The sequence below is a fragment of the Lithobates pipiens genome, unplaced genomic scaffold (genome assembly GCF_037356315.1).
Source record: "Lithobates pipiens isolate NorthernLeopardFrog02 unplaced genomic scaffold, aLitPip1_a1.2 Scaffold_13, whole genome shotgun sequence".
NCBI lineage: Eukaryota > Metazoa > Chordata > Amphibia > Anura > Ranidae > Lithobates > Lithobates pipiens.
Window position 1 is genome coordinate 373,984,252 of NW_027507718.1, and position 21,190 is coordinate 374,005,441.

At 41.0% G+C, this 21,190-nt stretch overlaps 1 protein-coding gene across 11 annotated transcripts in view; it reads left to right on the plus strand.

Annotated features, from left to right (window-relative positions):
- Positions 1 to 21,190, plus strand: part of WDR17 (WD repeat domain 17) — a 150,890-nt gene that overhangs the window by 100,033 nt on the left and 29,667 nt on the right. For all 11 annotated transcript variants that reach the window (XR_013272333.1, XM_077477230.1, XM_077477229.1 and 8 more), the window contains 8 exons: positions 249 to 413; positions 2,811 to 3,013; positions 3,967 to 4,116; positions 6,907 to 7,037; positions 7,459 to 7,584; positions 8,576 to 8,731; positions 16,494 to 16,558; positions 17,679 to 17,811. Coding sequence is in view for 10 of the 11 variants with exons in the window: in XM_077477230.1 (XP_077333356.1) it covers positions 249 to 413; positions 2,811 to 3,013; positions 3,967 to 4,116; positions 6,907 to 7,037; positions 7,459 to 7,584; positions 8,576 to 8,731; positions 16,494 to 16,558; positions 17,679 to 17,811 (1,129 nt within the window). In the remaining variant the exon portion in view is untranslated. The remainder of the gene's footprint in view (positions 1 to 248; positions 414 to 2,810; positions 3,014 to 3,966; positions 4,117 to 6,906; positions 7,038 to 7,458; positions 7,585 to 8,575; positions 8,732 to 16,493; positions 16,559 to 17,678; positions 17,812 to 21,190) is intronic.

The window sequence follows — 21,190 nt, forward strand, 5'->3', positions numbered from 1 at the left end:
AAGGCAAAGTGGGCCTGACCTCAACCTAACTATAGTGGTTACTTGGGATCTAGTAACATGGTGGAAGTTCAGTGGTGGACAGGGAAGGTATGTCAGTACAGATCATTCTAGTTGTCCTGTTGTCCCACACTGAGGCCTATAATATTTACACTCTTATCTCACATTGTCCTAAGTCTTTATCATCTTACAGAATTTTAAATACTCTAAATTTGTGCATGTAATTGTTATGCTTTACTTCCATTGTACAGAGATATGATTGCAACTGGATGTGAAGATAAAAATGTGAGAGTTTATTATTTAGCCACCAGCTCTGACCAGCCTCTGAAGGTTTTTACTGGACATACAGCAAAAGTTTTCCACGTTCGCTGGTCTCCACTTAGAGAAGGAATCCTCTGCAGTGGTTCAGACGATGGGTAGGTCACATTTAAAATGTTATCAGACAAACAATAGGTAAAGCTACCTTTTCGAAATAAGTAGCAGATATCTTCCTGACCATTCACAAAACATACAGCCCCATGCGTCATTTTGTGAAGTGAAAACAATGTGATACAAAATTGCCTACAATGTTAACTGCATGTGTCTCGTTAATTATGGCACCGATAAACCATTCTTGACCAAAAATCATAATTTTTGTATTCTGTGTTTTTGCTTCTTTTACAGCTGTACATGATTTCCATGCTGGAAATCCATTAGTCACAGGAGTGTCAAATGTTGCATAATGACATTAGGGGCACTACAGACACATTTTTTTTTTTTTATTGGTGCTATTTGATCACCACTGTGTTTTTTTATTTTTTGCTTTATAAACAAAACAAGACAAACAATTAAAAGAAAATAAGAAAACCTTTTTTACTTTATGCTATAAAACAATTCCAATAAAAAAATCAATCAAATTTATTCATAGATTTGGGCCAGTATGTACTCTGCTACATATTTGTGTTAAAGAAAATCCCAATATGTGTATACTGAAGTTATAGCGTCTACAAACTATGGGATATATATACTGGATTATTATTATTTTTTTTTATACTAGTAATGGTGGCGATCAGTGACTTATAGCATGTCTGCGATATTTCGGGGGACAATTGGACACCAACTAACACTTTTGATACTTTGTGGGAACCAGTGATAGGTTGTGAAAGTAAAAAGTTTTTAAAGCAGAGTTCCACTCACAAAATTAACTGTACATAAATCCACAGCATTCTCCTTCAGCAACAACATTTGGAAACTTTATTTTTTATTTTTTTTACTCACTCCTTCAGCACTGTTGCTATGGGGTCCCTTCTATTCTGCCTCTCCACAGAGATTAACGTAGTTTACTTCGGCGCCTGTGCTCGCCAGTGCTCCTGGGAGATGTGTGTCATCCTTTCCCAGGAGTCAGTGGGCAGCACTGAGGGCTACCATCTTTAGAAACCGGAAATTACGCCATGAAACCATAACAACGGTGGGCACTTCCTCCTTTGCTGACCGTTGTTATGGCAACAAGATAATAATCATTTCCCTGTGCCCTGTGTAAACGATTCACGCGTGAGAATGGGTACCCAGCATCACCATATCCAGGAAGAGAATGCCAGTGGGTCTCACATGCCCACACTAGAAATGAAAGCGCCTTGCAGAGCACAAATAAAAAGTAAATACTATTAAAAAAAACGTGAATTAAGCAGCGATTTCAGTAATAACATTGATTATTATGCCACGTACAGACAATCGGACATTCCGACAACAGAACCGTGGATTTTTTTCCGACTGATGTTGGCTCAAACTTGTCTTGCATACACATGGTCGCACAAATGTTGTTGAAAATTCTGATCGGCAAGAACACGCTGACGTACAGCACGAATAATGAGCCGAGAAAAATGAAGTTCAATAGCCAGTGCGGCTCTTCTGCTTGATTCCGAGCATGCGTGGACTTTTGTGCATTGGAATTGTGTACACACGATCGGAATTTCCGACAAGTTTTGTTGTTGGGAAATTTGAGAACCTGCTCTCAAACATTTGTTGTCGGAAATTCCGACAGCAAATGTCCGATGGAGCATACACACGGTTGGAATTTCCGAAAGCAACTCACATTTGTTGTCGGAAATTTCAATCGTGTGTACACGGTATAAGTGTTTAAATAGTGGAATACATTTTAAAAAATAAATCTGGGTGGAATTCCGCTTTAAGTGCTTAGTTTTACAGTGGACAGTGTTTAGGACAATGCTACCAAATGTCATCATTATCTCCTGCTTTTTCATAATTATGGGTTGGCGAAAAAATGGTTTTACAAGAACTCGTATATATGATCAAAATTTGAAATCACATGTTCGCTATTTCTTGCCTACTCATATTAATCTGAATGATGCTGAAGTTTATAAACTTATTTTGTGAAGATGCTCCTCACACATTTAATTCATTGAATTCTGTGACATTCACTATGTACTGTGAGTAGGCACTGCTGTGTCACAGAACTCACACAAGCCTGCCTTCTGAACTACAGAGGCACTGAGCGGAGGAGTTTCAGGAGTTGGAGTCAGTACAGGAGTCACTGCTTGCAGGCAGCAAGGTACCATGGGATATGTAGTCCTTAGAAATGGAAAGTACACATCAGATGAGAAACTGCAAAGCACGCAGGAAGTTGTGGAAAGAGATGATCAGCAGACAGGCAGAACTCACAACATGAAAGGAGATTTTTCAAGTAAGCTTATATTGGATTTTCAAAGATAACTATTATGTGTATTGATATTACAATGCTGATGTTATCAAATTAATTTGCATGCTGTGACCACAGAAATCCTTTAATGAAACTGTGCTTTTTTTTTTTTTTTTAGAACTGTGAGGATCTGGGACTACACACAAGATGCCTGCATAAATGTTCTAAGTGGTCACACAGCACCAGTTCGAGGATTAATGTGGAATACAGAGATCCCGTACCTTTTAATATCTGGCAGTTGGGATTATACAATTCGAGTCTGGGATACAAGGGATGGGACATGTCTTGATACTGTATATGACCACGGGGCAGATGTATATGGTAGGTTATTTTTTATGCTACAATTTATGGGCATTTGTAATTTTAGTTCTACAGCCAGTTTTATTCTTTCTTACCACTGATTTTCTTAAACAGTATGTAGTTTGTCAAATACATCACACATCTTGGGTGTATTTTCAAAGATACAGGACCAGCTCCAAAATTAACCTCCCTGGGTTCTGTCAGTATAAGGAAATATGTGTCTACCTTCTATTTAGTACAAGAACCCCAGTTTTTACTTTAATAGGATATTCTCCTGCACCATCACAACATGATGGCAAAAGAAGCCAAAGCCTTTCTAAAAAAAAAAATGCTTGAGATCTCAACTATTGACAGATGTTTGAATGTCAAAAAGGCTGACAAGCTTATTTCTTAAGACTGAAATTGTGACCTTGTTATTTGGTTATAACCAATAGCTGATAAGTATAATATAATGTACACACGGTTCCGAAGGAAAATGTGCGAACGGGTCTTGGTGTCGCAAAATCTGATCGTGTGTAGGCTCCATCTGACTTTTTCCTTTGGAATTTCCGACACACAATGTTTGAGAGCAGGATCTAAAATTTTCTGACAACAAAATCCGATCGTTTAAATTTCGATCGTGTGTAGACAATTCCGACGGACAAAGCCACGCATGCTCAGAATAAATTACGAGATGAAAGCTATTGGCTACTGCCCACTTTATAGTCCGGGTGTACGTGTTCTACGTCACTGCGTTCAGAATGATCAGATTTTCCGACAACTTTGTGCGACCGTGTGTATGCAAGACAAGTTTGGGCTAAAATCCGTTGGGAAAAATCAGATGGATTTTGTCGTCGGAATGTCCGACCGTGTGTATGGGGCATTAGAGAACAAGCGCAAGGTCAAAGTGTTGTCTACAGTCGTAAATCATGCATTGCACTTTAGACTAGTTTCTACAAACCTCAGCTACTAATCCATGATACATTGCTTTGCAGGCTTAACCTGCCATCCTAATCGACCATTCACTATGGCATCTTGCTCCCGGGACTCCACGGTTCGCCTCTGGTCACTAACACCATTGATTTCACCTTTACAAATAAATATCCTGGCAGATCGTCCTTGGGAAGAAATTATTGGTAACACTGGTATGTTTATGAATTTTTATTACTAGATATTGCATGGCACATGCCAAATAGCAAGGTAAATAAAAATGCAAACAAAAACACCCATAAATTGTATATATTTCTATGTAATTCTATTTTAAAAAAGATTTGCAATGTTTCCATTTATGGTTAGACAAGGGAAAAGTGGAACAATGATAACTATTTTTATATATTTATTTTCTTATTTAGACCCTTTGGCCTCTTGCACACGATACTCCTGTTTGAACATCTATTTTTTCAGCTGCTTTATTTTTTTTGTATGTATTTGCTTGCAAACGTGTTCTCGCGTTCATGGTGTTATGGACATTTGCACAAAATGTGCATAAAATTGCAGTGTGCATGAGGCCTTAAACAGGTCCTATTGATAAATCAAAATCAGTTATTGGTTGAAAATACAACTGCGATCTCTCAAAAAAAGGGTGTTTTTTTCAATAAAACACTGCAAAATACAGTTACCTGTAGTGCCCAATGGGCAGTCATCTTATAACTAACACAAATTAAGTAAATTGACATCTGATTGGTTGCTATAGGGTACTGTACTTTGCACATCCTCAGCCCTCTCTTCCACACCTTACTGAACTGGCCTAAATGATTTCATCATACTATTATTCCTATAAGCAAATGCTCTGCTTAAATTAGTGGTAATTGTCAGACTTTGAGTACCAAAATGAGAAATACCTGTAGTCAAACATCTTTTTCAAAACTCTGACTTCTCTCTTCTATAGTTGATAGAGCTTTGGCATGGCTGCAGTGCACACATAACAAAACTAACTTGCATTATTAATTTCCATTTTTTTTTTTTTTTTTAGTGTATGAAATGTAAGCAGTAAAGTCAGTTAGACAATGTCTGTTGTCATATTATATTCCTACTGTCTATCCAGTTGCTCTATCTATAAATTGTCCCTTTAAAACCTCACAGCTAACAAACGTCATAAACGGATCATGTTCACTAACTCATAGGATAAAAGCTGCTAAACACAAGTTGATTAAAATGTTAAAGTCAGTATAAACTATGCATAGTCAAAGTGTGAAGTCCAAACTATAAAAAGCATGAAGTGAGAAGTTTTAGAGAACTGAGATAATCACCCTAAAGCTTGGTGTGAAGTAGCCTTATAAATAGGCCCCTAGCTTCTCGAGGAGGAGGAGGTCTGAGTGGAATAAATGTAAGGCTCACAGTTGCGGAATTTTCATTTTACCAAGCCAAACTTTTCTTTCATAGGTATGTCATGTTTATTTGGGTTTTTAAAGTGGTTGTAAACCCTTACAACACACTTTGACCTACAGGTAAGCCTAGATTAAGGCTTACCTGTAGGTCCAAGAAATATCTCCTAAACCTACACGGTTTAGGAGATATTTGCCGCGCCGTAGACAGCGGCACGCAGGCGCACTGAGCGCGCCGCCATCAATGGCGATATGCCGCGCATGGCGGCTCCCGTGCGCATGCGCGGGAGGGACATCATTGCGGCTTTGCCGAATGATAGCGGCGGAGCAGCAAGACCCACCGAGAAGATGTATGCGCCGGACTACAGGGGACAGCGGCGACTTCGCTGGCTCCTGTGTCAGGTAAGTGACACATAATGGACTACTATGCGATGCATAGTAGTCCATTATGCTTTACCTTTGCAGGGAATGAAAGAGGAAGTAAACTCATCAGGGTTTACTAGCAGGAGTGGTAACCCAGAGCCAGACTCGGGATCGCACCGCTGGATGCAGGGGAGGACACAGGGAGACTTACTTACCTTGTCCCCTGGATCCAGCGATGTCCTCCGCGCTGTGTGATCGAGCTGTCCTCCGCTCGATTCACAGTGCCGAATGCCGCCAAGCTCTGTTCCCTGCGACGTTACGGCGCACAGGAGCGGAGAACGGCGGCAAATTCAAAAAAGCAAAAAGACACAAAACACACACAGTACTGTAATCTTACAGATTTCAGTACTGTATTAAAAAATTACACATCCCATTTGTCCCTAGTGGTCTGTGCAGTGCCCTGCATGCACTTTTATATTATAAATACTGTTTTTTCTGCCTGAAATTTGGAGATTGTCTGTAGCAACCAAAAAGTGTCCCTTTTTCAGTGTTATAGGATTTGATTATGTTATTGAATAATTTTTATTATTCTTTATTATATTATAAACTTTATCATACCCGGGATGTCTGCTAGACTCTGGTTTGAAGAGATTTAAGAGAGTTATTCCTAAGAATTACAGGACTACAAAATAAAACGCCAGATTTCCATGCAAAATAATTGTACCCTTTCAGCACCTAATTGCAGACTGAATCATACCGCCAGGGAGGTTAAGTAAGTTTAGGCATCAGTGTGTACTGGAAAAACTCTTGAATTGGGAGGCAATTGCCCTTTGAAAGAGACCAGCCTTTCTCCTATTGTTCCACCTTTCTCATGATATGACGGGATAAGTACTTGTGCTAATCCACTGTCTTGATGATGATGATGATGAGACATATTGGCCAGACTTTGTAGTGATGTCTGAAGGTAGTTGTTTCTTTGGACAGTGGTCAGTACCACAACACTTGTGGAAAAGGAGGCTGACTGTAGATCTAGATTTTATCCCACCTCTTGCATTCCCTTTCTGTTGAGTCTTTTAGTGTCTAGCTAGATCATGCAAGGTGGGAATTTAACTGAAAACCATTTAGCTAAGTGCGTAATTTAGTCTGGAGGAGGGAGGACATAATGGTAGTGCAGGGCATCATGGACTCATTCCTTGAGGTGCATCACCATGGTATTTAATTTCTTTGTGTCACTTTTTCTCAATGTAGATCGTGCCATGGAGCCTGGCGCTCCACCATTACTGTGTGGAAAAGTGTCCCGTGATATTAAGCAAGAAGTAGACAAACTGACTGGCAACCTCAGGGGGAAGAAATTAAGATGGTTTTCAGAATGTCTTTCTGTAAGTGACAAGAAAATCATACAGCATTACAGTAATGTGAGAAGAGTATTATCATTGCTGCCTGCCTGTATAGGTAATAGAAAATGGCAAAATAGGAAAGGATAATGGCAGAGTAAATAACCATCTCAGTTACCTTGCCTCTAATAAAAAAAAAAATATATATATATATATATATATATATATATATATATATATATATATATATATATATAGTTTATTATGTTGTTATATTGCTTAATTTGGTTTGTTGCCTAAGGTCCACTTCCACTTAATGGAAGACAACTGTTGTTTGTACATAATTGTACAGTTTTACCTAATTTATGAATTGGAAAGAAAAGCATTTCTCTGCACACAGAACAGACTTCTAAATTAACTTTAGTGAATTTTCCCCATACCTGACATTCTCTCTTCTGTCTCTTAGCCTCCAGGAGGCAGTAAAAACTTATGGGACTTAGTAGCAGTGTTAAAAGGTCAAGATGACAGTCTTCTCCCACAGAACTACTGCAAAGGGATTATGCATATGAAGCATCTTGTCAGATTTAAGACAGTAAGTACTATAATAAATGTTATTTATTCTGCAGTCAATGGATGATTTTCAGTTCATTGTGTTAACATAGTATACCTTACTACAATGTTACCTAACCATTGGTGTAAAAGATCTGTATGAATATAGGACAAAAATAGAGACAATGCCACAAGCAACCTATTAAATTCTGCTATGGGTATTTTGATGCTACCTGCAGCATGCCTATATTTTTTTTATCGGAATCATTTGTTTCCTTAAAGCTCAATGTGTATACATGCATATATTGCAACACTGGCAACTAGAAGAGGATGAAGAAGTAATTTATGCACGATCTTTACGGAACATTTTTACCCAGGATGTTTTTGTTTCACTCTCCAGTTTCAGTTTTCATTCCATTTAAGTGTCAGTGGGAGAAAAACCCTGGACCACTGTCACATGGGGGTGGGCATTTGTTCCATGGGGGGAGGGGGACATTTTACATTTTCCAATGTTCCAAAGGTGAACTTATGCTTTAGGAATTTTATACCAGTGAATTTGTTCTGCCAGTAAACAAAGTGGAGTCAGATTTACATAGATACATAGAAGAGGCTTTTATGGCTAACAGCAGTAATTGAAAACTCTGTATTATACCTTCTCTTGGACAGGGATTTCACTTTACTTTTATACATTTACGGTGGCCAAGAAACTTGCTTTATTAGTAGAACACACATTATGTGGTTAGGAGTACTGAATGAAGACTTTTTTTGCTGGACTCTGGTGCAACTCTGCCTAGAAACAAATGAGCATACAGGTGTTTTTTTTTGTCAAAGCTTAATTGAACAAGCTGAAGTTAGAAGCCGATTGGCTACCATTCATAGCTGCACCGGATTTTGCACTCTCCAGTTTTAGTAAATCAACCCCACACTGTATTTGGCATTGGATTTGGATGAATGTTAATTATACAGTATAACGTAAACAAATAAAAAAATATTATTGATCATAAATATTGAACATACATATGTATCCCTGACAGTCTAAAGCCCAGGAGCTAACAACAGTGAAGATGTCCAAGTTCGGTGGTGGCATTGGTGCTCCAAGCAAAGAAGAGAGGCTAAAAGAAGCTGCAGAGATCCATTTGAGACTCGGACAGATCCAAAGATATTGTGAACTGTTAGTGGAACTTGGAGAGGTACAGAATATAATTTCAACTCTGAAGCCACTAACGTGACATTAAAATCAGCACAGATAGTTCCTCTGTGGGTAGCTCTATTAACCTTCCTAGCGGTAATCCCGAGTCTGGCTCGGGTTGGGATTTTAATTACAGGAGCGGTAACCCCGAGCCAGACTTGGGATGGCTTCGCTTGATGCAGGGGAGGACACAGGGAGCGTTACTCACCTTGTCCCCTGGATCCAGCGATGTCCCCCGCGCTGTGTGATCGAGTTGTCCTCCGCTCGATTCACAGTGCCCAAGTAACGCCGAGCTCCGTTCCCTGCGACGTTACGGCGCACGGGAGCGGAGAACGGCGGCAAATTCAAAAAAGTAAAAACACACAAAACACACACAGCACTGTAATCTTACAGATTACAGTGCTGTATTAAAAAATACACACCCCCTTTGTCCCTAGTCTGTGCAATGCCCTGCATGCACTTTTATATTATAAATACTGTTTTTTCTGCCTGGAATTTGGAGATTGTCCATAGCAACCAAAACATGTCCCTTTTTCAGTTTTTTTTTGGATTTGATTACATTATTGAATAATTTTTATTATTCTTTATTATATTATAAACTTTATCATACCCGGGATGTCTGCTAGACTCTGGTTTGAAGAGATTTCAGAGCGTTATTCCTAAGAATTACAGGACTACAAAATAAAAGCCAGATTTCAATGCAAAATAATTGTACCGCTTTCAGCACCTTATTCCAGACTGAATCATACCGCCAGGGAGGTTAAAACAATTGCTGGCTTCATTTGCCAAAAGGTTACATTCACAGAAATGTTAAAGCTGGAATCCAGACTATTGCCTAAATACAAGACCCATGTGTACACTTACTTGATTCTTAATATCCTTTGTGTATTACAGTACTTTCAAATCTGTGCTGTAATCCAGCATGAAACACCTCCTGAACTTTACCTCTTTGCAAAAGACTGGTCAATTCTATTCTCCTTCGTTGTGCAGGATGACTGGTCTTGTATCCACCCTTCCCTAGTTTTATGAAGGTAGCCTCTAGTGGGAGGACCTGCTGGGTCTCACCAACTCACCAAGCCTGCTCTGGCTTTGTGCAGCACAGTGATAATGTCACCTCTACCTTAATATTTGGTTTACAAAGACAATTTGTGCTCACAAAGTGGATTTATAGCCTTTATGACTATTAACCTCCCTGGCGGTATGATTAGTTCTGGTTTTAGGTGCTGAAAGCGGTACAATTATTTTGCATGGAAATTTGGCGTTTTATATTGTAGTCCTGCAATTCTTAGGAATAACTCTCTTAAATCTGTTCAAACCAGAGTCTAGCAGACATCCCGGGTATGATAAAGTTTATAATATAATAAATAATAATAAAAATTATTCAATAATGTAATCAAATCCAAAAACACTGAAATTTGCTCATTTGCAGAATTGTTGCTGTCATTAGATTTAGTGTTTGATGACGAATTTCCCCACAAATCGCTATCGCTCATTCTGCAAGTGATTATAATTTATTATCGCTGTTTTCTAGTTGGTCTAAAATCACTTTTGACATAAAGGGACAGTTTTTGGTTGCTATGGACAATCTCCAAATTCCAGGCAGAAAAAACAGTATTTATAATATAAAAGTGCATGCAGGGCACTGCGCAGACCACTAGGGACAAAGGGGATGTGTAATTTTTTTATACAGTACTGTAATCTGTAAGATTACAGTACTGTGTTTGTTTTGTGTCTTTTTACTTTTTTGAATTTGGCGCCGATCTCCGCTCCCGTGCGCCGTAACGTCGCAGGGAACAGAGCTCGGCGGCATTCGGGCACTGTGTGAATCGAGCGGAGGACAGCTCGATCACACAGCGCGGAGGACATCGCAGGATCCAGGGGACAAGGTAAGTAACTTCTCCGTGTCCTCCCTGTATCCAGCGATGTGATCCCGAGTCTGGCTCGGGGTTGCCGCTTATGATAGTAAAATCCTAACCCGAGCCAGACTCGGGATCACCGCCAGGGAGGTTAAGGAATTTAAAGATAAGCGTTTGTGCCTGGAGTCCAGCTTTAATGCATGTATGAAGTTACTGTGTTGTTTTAATGATCTGTGAAAATATATTGCATCAGCTAATTCACAAAAAGGATTACCCCACATCATCAATGCAAAATCTGCACGCAGAATTTCTCATGTTATTCCAGATCATATGAAGGGATTCTGTCACGAAAAGCTCTGATTAAAGAGAATTAACCGTGACTAGGTAGCAACCAGCACTTCCTAGAAATTTTACCCAGATTACCCAAACAGTGTCTGTATCTGACTGGCTCCAAGTACCAGCCTCTTATGCCCCATACACACGATCTGACTTTCCGGCAACAAAACCGTGGAATTTTGTTTGAAGGTTGTTTTCTCCAACTTGTCTTGCATACACACGGCCACACAGATGTTGGCCAACAATTACGAATGTGGGAACACGGTGATGTAGAAGAAATACGACCAGCCGAGAAAAGGGAAGTTCAATAGCCAGTGCGGCTCCTTCTGGTTGATTCCAAGCATGCGCAAACTTTTGTGCGTGGGACTTGTGTACATACAATCGGAAATTCTGACAACATAGTTTTGTTGGTGGAAAATTTGAGAACCTGCTAGCCAACATTTGTTGGCGGAAAGTCAGATGACAAATGTTCAACGAAGCATACACACGGACTTTCATCCAACAAGCTCACATCCAACATTTGTCAGAAACTCCGATTGTGTGAACGGGGCATTAGACTTCTCATTCAAAATTTGTTTAGCCAGGTGGCCAGGTTTTGGCTGATTCACAAGACTCAGCCAGCATTTGAGTTGTATATGGTCAACATTAGGCTTCATATTGGAAAAAGGAGAGCATGACTGGAAACAGCTGATGGAGCAGATTATGAAGGTACCTCTATTTTTACTTGCTGGGGATCAATTAGGGCAACACAGAAAGTTCTTCCTATAGACACATATACACTGATACGCGGATAAACAGAATATCTGATCCACAAACCCTTTTGTATTTACAAACCTTCCTTGTGTCACAAGACCATAGGTAGAATGATTGTCTGTGTTGTATGGAAAAGTACAAGCCCATAACTAACCCTGCTTATATTATGCAGACACATAGCATAGGTGAATTAGATTGTCCATAAAATAAATGAAAGAAAATGCACCCTGCTACTGCTCATAGTGCCAACCTCTAAATGTCTATTGTTAATCATTAAAATTTGTATAATTGTTCTCTGCACAACCGCTATCTTGTCCCACTCCATAATAGCAAGTACCGTACTCATTTTTTAATACAAAAATGCAATGTATCCAAAATAGTACAACAAATGTATATAAAAATACAAAATGTATTATTGGAATGCACATAAAAAACATATATACACTTCCACATTCATTTTATCACAATACCAAATGGTTTCACCAACTTACATACAACATGTCAGTGTAGTCAATAACGCATTAGTCATTGATATAAGCTGTGATCTCTGCATTTCGCGGGACAGCTGCCACTTCATCAGGATGCAGCTACAGTTGATTTATGTGTGCATCTGTGGAAAGACCATGTCAATATACAGACAGATTTGTTAAAAAAAGGAAAAATGCAACCAAACCATATTAGAGGGTACCCTAATATAAGTGGATAAAATCCAATGTCAAACACTGGATATACTCACATGGAAGTTAGTAACATACAAAAGAAAACCACATGGTAGAGGTCAACCAAGATGGCAGTTGAGTCTTAATGCTGTGCTACTAATTCTCCTTTTCCACAGTTTATCACGGCTTTATTATAATCTTATATACTGGTCAGGCTAAGCCAGACATGAATAGATCAATCCATCTATGGGCAGGCTGATTATACCGAAGTCGATCCATCGATCAACTTAAATCGGGAGTTCCGCCATTTTTTTTTTTTTTTTAAGTCAGCAGCTACAAATACTGCAGCTGCTGACTTTTAAAATAATGACACTTACCCGCCCAGCGCCCCCGCGATGTCGGCACCCGAAGCCGATCTCTCGATCGTCTCTGGGGTGCTGCCGCCGCCATCTTGGGTATGGGAATCAGGAAGTGGAGCCTTGCGGCTTCATTTCCCGGTTCCCTACTGCGCATGCGCGAGTTGCGCTGCGCAATACGGATGGTCCCCGCTGTCTCTGGGATCCGTGTGTTTCCCAGCAGACAGCAGGGGACCCCTAGGAAGTGGCGTAAATATCCGCAGATTCTCAGGATATCTATACCGGAAGTGGGTGCAGATACCTGAACTGTACAGGTATCTGCACCCCTCTCCCCCCTGAAAGGTGCCAATTGTGGCGCCGGAGGGGGGGGGTTTCCAATGAGTGGAAGTTCCACTTTAGGATGGAGCTCCGCTTTAAGTACAACCAGCCTATCCATTTTTCATGCCTAAACACTGCCAGGAGATAATGCTGCCAACAGTGATCATTGCATTTTGCCAGTGTAGAATGCTCCCCATCTGCAGAACACAAGATGGGTTTAACCACTTGCCGACCGCCGCACGACGATATATACGTCGACAGAATGGCACGGGCAGGCATATGGGCGTATATTTAAGTCCCTGCCTTCCCGCGGGTGGGGGGCCCGATCGGCGGCCTGTATTCGTTCGGGAGCGATCCGGGATGAGGGGGCGGCCATTCATTCATGGCCACCCCCTCGCGATCGCTCCCGACGAATGGAAATCCTTCGTGACATCACTTCCTCTCCTGTAATGTAAACACAGGCAGAGGAAGTGATGTAATCTCTCCTCGTGACGGTATTTTTCGTTCCGGCACCGAGGAGAGAGGATCGGTGAGTTGCACCAACACGACACTTCACAGTAGAACATGCCAGGCACACTCACACCCCCCCTTTACCCCCCGATCACCCCCCCAATTACCCCTGCCCCCCCAGTCACAGTGACACCAATGCATTTTTTTTTTTTTTTGCATTGGTGTCATTTGTGACTGTAATAACTGTTAGGGCAGTTAGGGTTAGCCCCCTTTAGTTCTAATGTACCCCCCTACCCCCCCCCAATAAAGGTTTAACCCCGTGATCACCCCCCGTCGCCAGTGTCACTAAGGCTGGGTTCACATTGCAGCGGTTTATGAGAACGGATGTGATTCGCACCGCACTGCAGTGCAAATCACATCCGATCTCTGCGATTCGAGTTCAGCCATTCGCCGCACCCGCCGCAAATTCGCACGGGACCCTTTTTTTGGTCCGCAGCAGAATCGGATCGCATGGGTGTTCACACCATGCGATCCGAGTTTGCAGATCGCACTGCGATATGCGAACTGATCTGGGGGTGTCATTAACATTTCACTGACACTCCCAGCAGTTCGCATAGGGCAGTGTGAACTGCCACCGGGAGGCATGCGATGCGGGAACCCGCCGCGGATTCGTGGCGTTCCCGCATCGCTCCAGTGTGAACCCAGCCTAATAAGCGATCGTTTTTCTGATCGCTGTATTAGTGTCACAGGTGACGCTAGTTAGGCAGGTAGGTATTTAGGTTCGCCGCAGCTTTTTATAGCGCCAGGGACCCCCATATACTACCGCATAAAGCCCCCTGATTGCCCCCTAGTTAACCCTTTCACCAGTGATCACCATATAACTGTTACAGGTGACGCTGGTTGGTTAGTTATTTTTTTATAGTTTCAGGGCACCCGCCATTTATTACCTAGTCTCACTAGTGTACCCGTAAATTTAGGGGTGTCTACTTTCCAAAATGGGGTCATTTGGGGGGGGTTTGTGCCATCTTGGCATTTTATGGCCTTCAAAACTGTAACGCCCTTAGAAAGCCTGAAGGCGGTGCTTGGTTTTCGGGGCCCCGTACGCGGCTAGGCTCCCAAAAAGTCCCACATATGTGGTATCCCCATACTCAGGAGAAGCAGCAGAATTTATTTTGGGGTGTCATTTCACATATGCCCATGGCATGCGTGAGCAATATATCATTTAGTGACAACTTTGTGAAAAAATAAAATAAAAAAAAAGTTTGTAATATTCCCGCAACTTGTGGCAAAATATCAAATATTCCATGGACTCAACATGCCTCTCAGCAAATAACTTGGGGTGTCTACTTTCTAAAATGGGGTCATTTGTGGGGGTTTTGTGCCATCTTGGCATTTTATGGCCTTCAAAACTGTAATAGGTAGTGAGAAGTGAAATCAAAAATTTACGCCCTTAGAAAGCCTGATGGCGGTGCTTGGTTTTCGGGGCCCCGTACGCGGCTAGGCTCCCAAAAAGTCCCACATATGTGGTATCTCCGTACTCAGGAGAAGCAGCAGAATTTATTTTGGGGTGTCATTTCACATATGCCCATAGCATGTGTGAGCAATATATCATTTAGTGACAACTTTGTGTAAAAAAAAAAAAAAAAAAAAAAAAGTTTGTAATTTTCCCGCAACTTGTGGCAAAATATAAAATATTCCATGGACTCAACATGCCTCTCAGCAAATAGCTTGGGGTGTCTACTTTCTAAAATGGGGTCATTTGTGGGGGTTTTGTGCCATCTTGGCATTTTATGGCCTTCAAAACTGTAATAGGTAGTGAGAAGTGAAATAAAAAATTTACGCCCTTAGAAAGCCTGAAGGCGGTGCTTGGTCCCAAAAAGTACCACATATGTGGTATCCCTGTACTCAGGAGAAGCAGCAGAATTTATTTTGGGGTGTCATTTCACATATGCCCATAGCATGTGTGAGCAATATATCATTTAATGACAACTTTGTGTAAAAAAAAAATAATAAATTGTTTTTGTCATTATTCAATCGCTTGAGGCAAAAAAATAAAATATTCAATGGGCTCAACATGCCACTTATCAATTTCCTTAGGGGGTCTACTTTCCAAAATGGGGTCATTTGGGGGGGTTTTGTACTGCCCTGCCATTTTAGCACCTCAAGAAATGAGATAGGCAGTCGTAAACTAAAAGCTGCGTAAATTCCAGAAAACGTACCTTAGTTTGTAGATGTGACAACTTTTGCGCAAACCAATAAATATACAGTTATTGACTTTTTTTTTACCAAAGACATGTGGCTGAATACATTTTGGCCTAAATGTATGACTAAAATTGAGTTTATTGGATTTTTCTAATAACAAAAAGTAGAAAATATCATTTTTTTTCAAAATTTGCGGTCTTTTTACGTTTATATCGCAAAAAATAAAAATCGCAGAGTCAGTCAAATACCTTTAAAAGAAAGCTCTATTTGTGGGAAGAAAAGGACACAAATTTCGTTTGGGTACAACATTGCATGACCGCGCAATTACCAGTTAAAGCAGCGCAGTGCCAAAGTGTAAAAAGACCTCTGGTCATTTACCAGCAAAATGGTCCGGTCTGAAAGTGGTTAAGGTAAAAAAAATTGTGGTCTGCCTTAGTTGATGTGTATGGTCTGCCTTAGTTGACCACAATTTCTTTCACAGTGTGGTTGAAGAGTGATATGTGTAGAGTATGTAAATGTGTGTGTGTGTGTGGTGGTGCAATATAGAAAAAAGTGTGTGTAAGAATTATGAACAATCTGACTACTTAATGAAAAGCATCAAAAAGCAGCAAAAGACAGGTCCATGATAGATGTCAAAGGCCGACATAGGTTAGGTTAGGATAGGTTAGATTAGAACAATGTCTTTTTGTCAGTTGATCTGTTGTGTTTATTTGTGTTCTCTAGGAAGGGAGCATATAGCTTTCATTGGATCCTTAAAGGATTCTGTGATTTAAACTGCCCTAAAAGAATGCAAATTTATACTGTTTGTATCAATTGTTGTATTTCATTTCTAGTGGGATAAAGCGCTATCGGTGGCTCCTGGTGTTTCCATGAAATACTGGAAAAAATTAATGCAAAGGTGAGTGAACAGTATCAGAACCTTTGTTGTGATCTTTGAGAATCTTAGAGCATAAATTCATTTATATTGCAAGTGACTAGAGAGGCGAGTGAAAGATTATTTTAATACTCCTTTAATGCTTGTTAAAAACAAAAATTGTAAGTAGAGTAGTTTAATAAGCAAAGTCTGTGAACAGGTACACTTTAAGGTACTGTATTAAGCAATTTGTATTACATTTGTATAACATCTGTATTACATGCTTAATATCTCCTATGATGGAGCATTGGTGTCAAAGAAAATGGCATTTCGTAAGGAAATAGGCTAATATTGCTTGACTTTCTTTTTGAAAATGATAGTTGCCTGGCTTTGCTACATGTTTGTTCAGGGTTAGAGACTCAGAAAGCATTAAGGCCGGAAACAACTAGGTAAATCGTATTTTCAGAAGGTGATCAACAGTAGCAGTGATTATATTTCAGTTCTAGCTCCCTTTAAAAAAAAAAAAAAAAGCTATCAATACTAACATGTATTTAAAAAGTATGTTTTGCGTTGTCTCAGCATGCTCTACAACACTGTAATGTTGCCTAGTTTGACAGATTTGCCTTATTGCAACATCGTGGCATCATAACACATGTATTATGTGACTTAAAGGAGAAGTATGGCCAAAGCTCTTTTGGTCAAACCTCTTCTCACATGAGTGCATTTTGTTCTGGACACATATGATTCACATTCACCCAACAGTTGGCTTTAGCCCAGGCTCTGCAGGGATCCTGACAGTAATGTTGGGATCTTACCAGATGCCAGATTGACAGCTGGCTCAGCCTCTCAGAGCGCAGCGACAGATTGAGCCAGTCGCTCCCACCCCCTCCCCGCATTCTGCGTTCCTCTGAGTGTTGGAGCGGCAGAGCACAGAGCCGGAGACTGACAGTCACCACTTTGTGCTCAGACCAGACCCAATAACTGAGCGTTCAGTGGTCTTTGTTCTATCAGTTATTAGTGTAAAGCTGGCGGGGGACAGCTACAGCACCGGATCAATGCGGCATCTACATAAGTAGGTATGAAAGTTTATTTTTTCCGAATCCTACACTTCTCTTTTAAATATATCAGAATTTTCTATATTGTTTGTGATTTTTTTTTTTTTTAGAAGAGCGAGTCAGCTCATTGAAGAGGAAAATGATGATGTCATTCCCTACTGCATAGCTACTGGAGATGTGAAAAGATTGGTACATTTCTTTACCTCCAGAGGGCAACTTAAAGAGGCTTTACTGGTGGCACAGGTATGACTGTCGTCTGTTCATGATGGCTCTTGTTTTAGAAACCAATAAGTCATGAAGTTTGTTTCCTGCCATAAATGTTTATCGTTATAAGGTATCCTCTGTAGTGACAGATTCACATGTTGTAAAATTCTAGATAAGATGACGTATGATGTAAAAGAACAAGGTTCTAAGGAAACCCTTGTAGTATATCATATCACTGGGTACAATATAGAAGATAAATTCCCTTCTCTTAATCTTAACATTTTCCATCTTTTTTCTTGTTTCCAACTAAGGAGGCCCCTTTCACACCAGCGGACTGATCAGGCCCGTCGTCCATTTTTTAGGCAAACCCGATAGGACCACTCATTGTTCTCTATGGAGTTGTGGATGTCAGTGGACATCCGCTGGCATCCGATGCAGGCGAGTCCGCTAAAAACAGATGGATGAAGATACATTCCCCATTCATCTAACAGATTGAATGGCAGTTTGATGGAAACGGACAGTCAGTCCATTTCTATCCGGCAGTACCATAGAGAACAGTGGGATGTGTAAGTGTCCGCTCTGCATAGCGTAGCGGAAACTGACCTGTCATCCGCCTGCTCAGTGGGGAACAGCGGACAGATTCCCCGCTGAGGGAGTCCGCACAGTCTGAAAGGGGCCTTAGTTACCAGAATAATAAAAAAAAAATAGATACCAGAGAGATTAAAAAAGGTTTACGTCATTAACCTCACTAAATACATTCCATAGACATTATGCTGAAGGTAGAAATCTGTTCATATCCAGTTAAAGTGGTTGTAAACCCTTACAAACCACTTTGACCTACAGGTAAGCCTAGATTAAGGCTTACCTGTAGGTCCAAGAAATATCTCCTAAACCTACACGGTTTAGGAGATATTTTCCAAAACACAGGCACCGCTGACTATAGAGCACTGAGTGCGCCGCTGTCAACGGCGATATGCCGCGAGTGGCGGCTCCCGTGCGCATGTGCGGGAGTGACGTCATCGCGGCTTCGTCGAATGACAGCTCTGGATCAGCGAGACCCACCGAGAAGATGGAGGCTCCGTACACAAGGGGACAGCGGTGACTTCGCTGGCTCCTGTGTCAGGTAAGTGACACATAATGGACTACTATGCGACGCATAGTAGTCCATTATGCTTTACCTTTGCAGGGAATCAAAGAGGAAGTAAACCCATCAGGGTTTACTTCCTCTTTAAAGTGTATTAATAATCAAACTTTTTTTTTTAATTTTGGAAAAACTCCTGTCATGTTATTTTTTGTTTGGGGACGTTTCCCTTTGCTTCTTGTCTCAGAGATGCAACAGGACGTTAGATTAAATCTCCCAAAGTCAGAGGAATCCATCTCTTAGGCCGCGTACACACGGGCGGACTGTCTGTCCAACTTAGTCCGCTGAAACGTGTTTCAGCGGACAATCCGCTCGTGTGTGGGCTTCAGCTGACTTTTTCAGCGGACAGTCTGGCGGACTAAGTCTTTCGGAATTTCCGTAATACAGTCCGTCCAAACTTGGTTTCAGCGGACAGTCCGCTCGTGAGTAGGCAAGTTGGACGGACTAAGTATGGCGCATGCTCAGAAAGGATTTACACGCCGAAGGTTGCATTGCAGTGTATTGGACGTCGAATTTCTAGTCCCGTCGTACGTGCCGTACACGTCATCGCGCAAGCTTTCAGCGGACTGTCTGTTCGTTGTGTGTGGTCAAGTCCGTTCATTCAAAAGTAGGACGGACTGTCTGTCGGATTGTCTGACGAACTTAGTTGGCCAGACAATCCGCCCGTGTGTACGCGGCCTTGGACAGCTGTCCCTAGAGCATTTTGGTAGGTTCCTCCTTACCTCCTGCTCTGGGGTCAGTGCAGAAATGTTGGATTTCCCCTCACTTTCTGTCTCTGTGATAGTGGTTACCAGTGCAAATTGAAGGGTGAACTTTCCCAGTGAGGGATCACCAACCTGACAGGTGGTATAACCCTTCTCAAATATTTCCAAAACTAGAGATATGCTTTAATCACTCTTTCCCAATGTACAGTATGTGTGTCACTGATATAGTATACATCTTTGGCTTAGGTGCTACAAGCTAGCAGGAATTATGTTCAGCGCATAGGAGCTAATGCTCAATTCTCAGAAGCATGAATACTTGAACGGACTGAATGTGTTTCAGCTGCTGAGTGCTCCAGGTCCATTTTGAAGAAAGCAGTGTCTTAGAATTTCACAAAGGGCCCACTTTAATACCATTTTTAATTTAATAATTGATTTTATAATAACATTTGATAATACATGTGGTACCCGAACACTGATGGTGAGTAGGAATGAGCTCAGGCGTGTTCGCATGGTCCACGTGCAGAGCCCGCCAGGAAGTCGACGCAGTGCTGCGCTAATCACAGTCAGTGAGACATTGCCCGATCTCTGCAGCCGCTCATCGGGGCAATGTCTCACTGCCTGTGATTAGCGCAGCGCTGCACCGACTTCCTGGCGGACTCTGCACATGGACCATGTGATCACGCCTGAGCTCATCCTTAATGGTGAGTTTGGGAAACACTACATTTATATTCTTCTTTGATGGAAACTATAATGGTAATCTTGGATCTAAAACTTTTAGTACAAAAATCAAGGTATATCTTTTAAACATTGGACTAATGCGGTGTGCAATCTGTGACCACATACCTACGCGAGAAGCTATTGGTAGAAAAATTGGTATTGTCAGCTAAAACATTGCAGTTATAGTCAGTGCTAATTGCACATTTAAACTGAATACCAGGGGTCTTCATTAAGCTCTAACATCACTACACTTAGAAGATACTAAATTGACCTGAGTATCAGCAGTGATAATATTACTTAAGAAGTCACTTTACCATATTTTAATCGAATCATAGTTCTGTTTGATTGCTGACCAATTAGGTCACATGCTGGCTTTTTGAAACTCCTAAGCTGGGTATACCCATTGGATCTTCAAACGAACATTTGTACGAATATTTGCATGAACATTTGCACATACAGTGGCGACGGAAAGTATTCAGACCCCCTTACATTTTTCACTCTTTGTTATATTGCAGCTATTTGCTAAAATCATTTAAGTTCATTTTTTTCCTCATTAATGTACACACAGCACCCCATATTGACAGAAAAACACAGAATTGTTGAAATTTTCGCAGATCTATTAAAAAAGAAACTGAAATATCACATGGTCCTAAGTATTCAGACCCTTCATCAGTATTTAGTAGAAGCACCCTTTTGATCTAATACAGCCATGAGTCTTTTTGGGAAAAATGCAACAAATTTTTCACACCTAAATTTGGGGATCCTCGGCCATTCCTCCTCATAGATCCTCTCCAGTTCTGTCAGGTTGGTAAACATTGGTGGACAGCCATTTTTAGGTCCCTCCAGGGATGCTCAA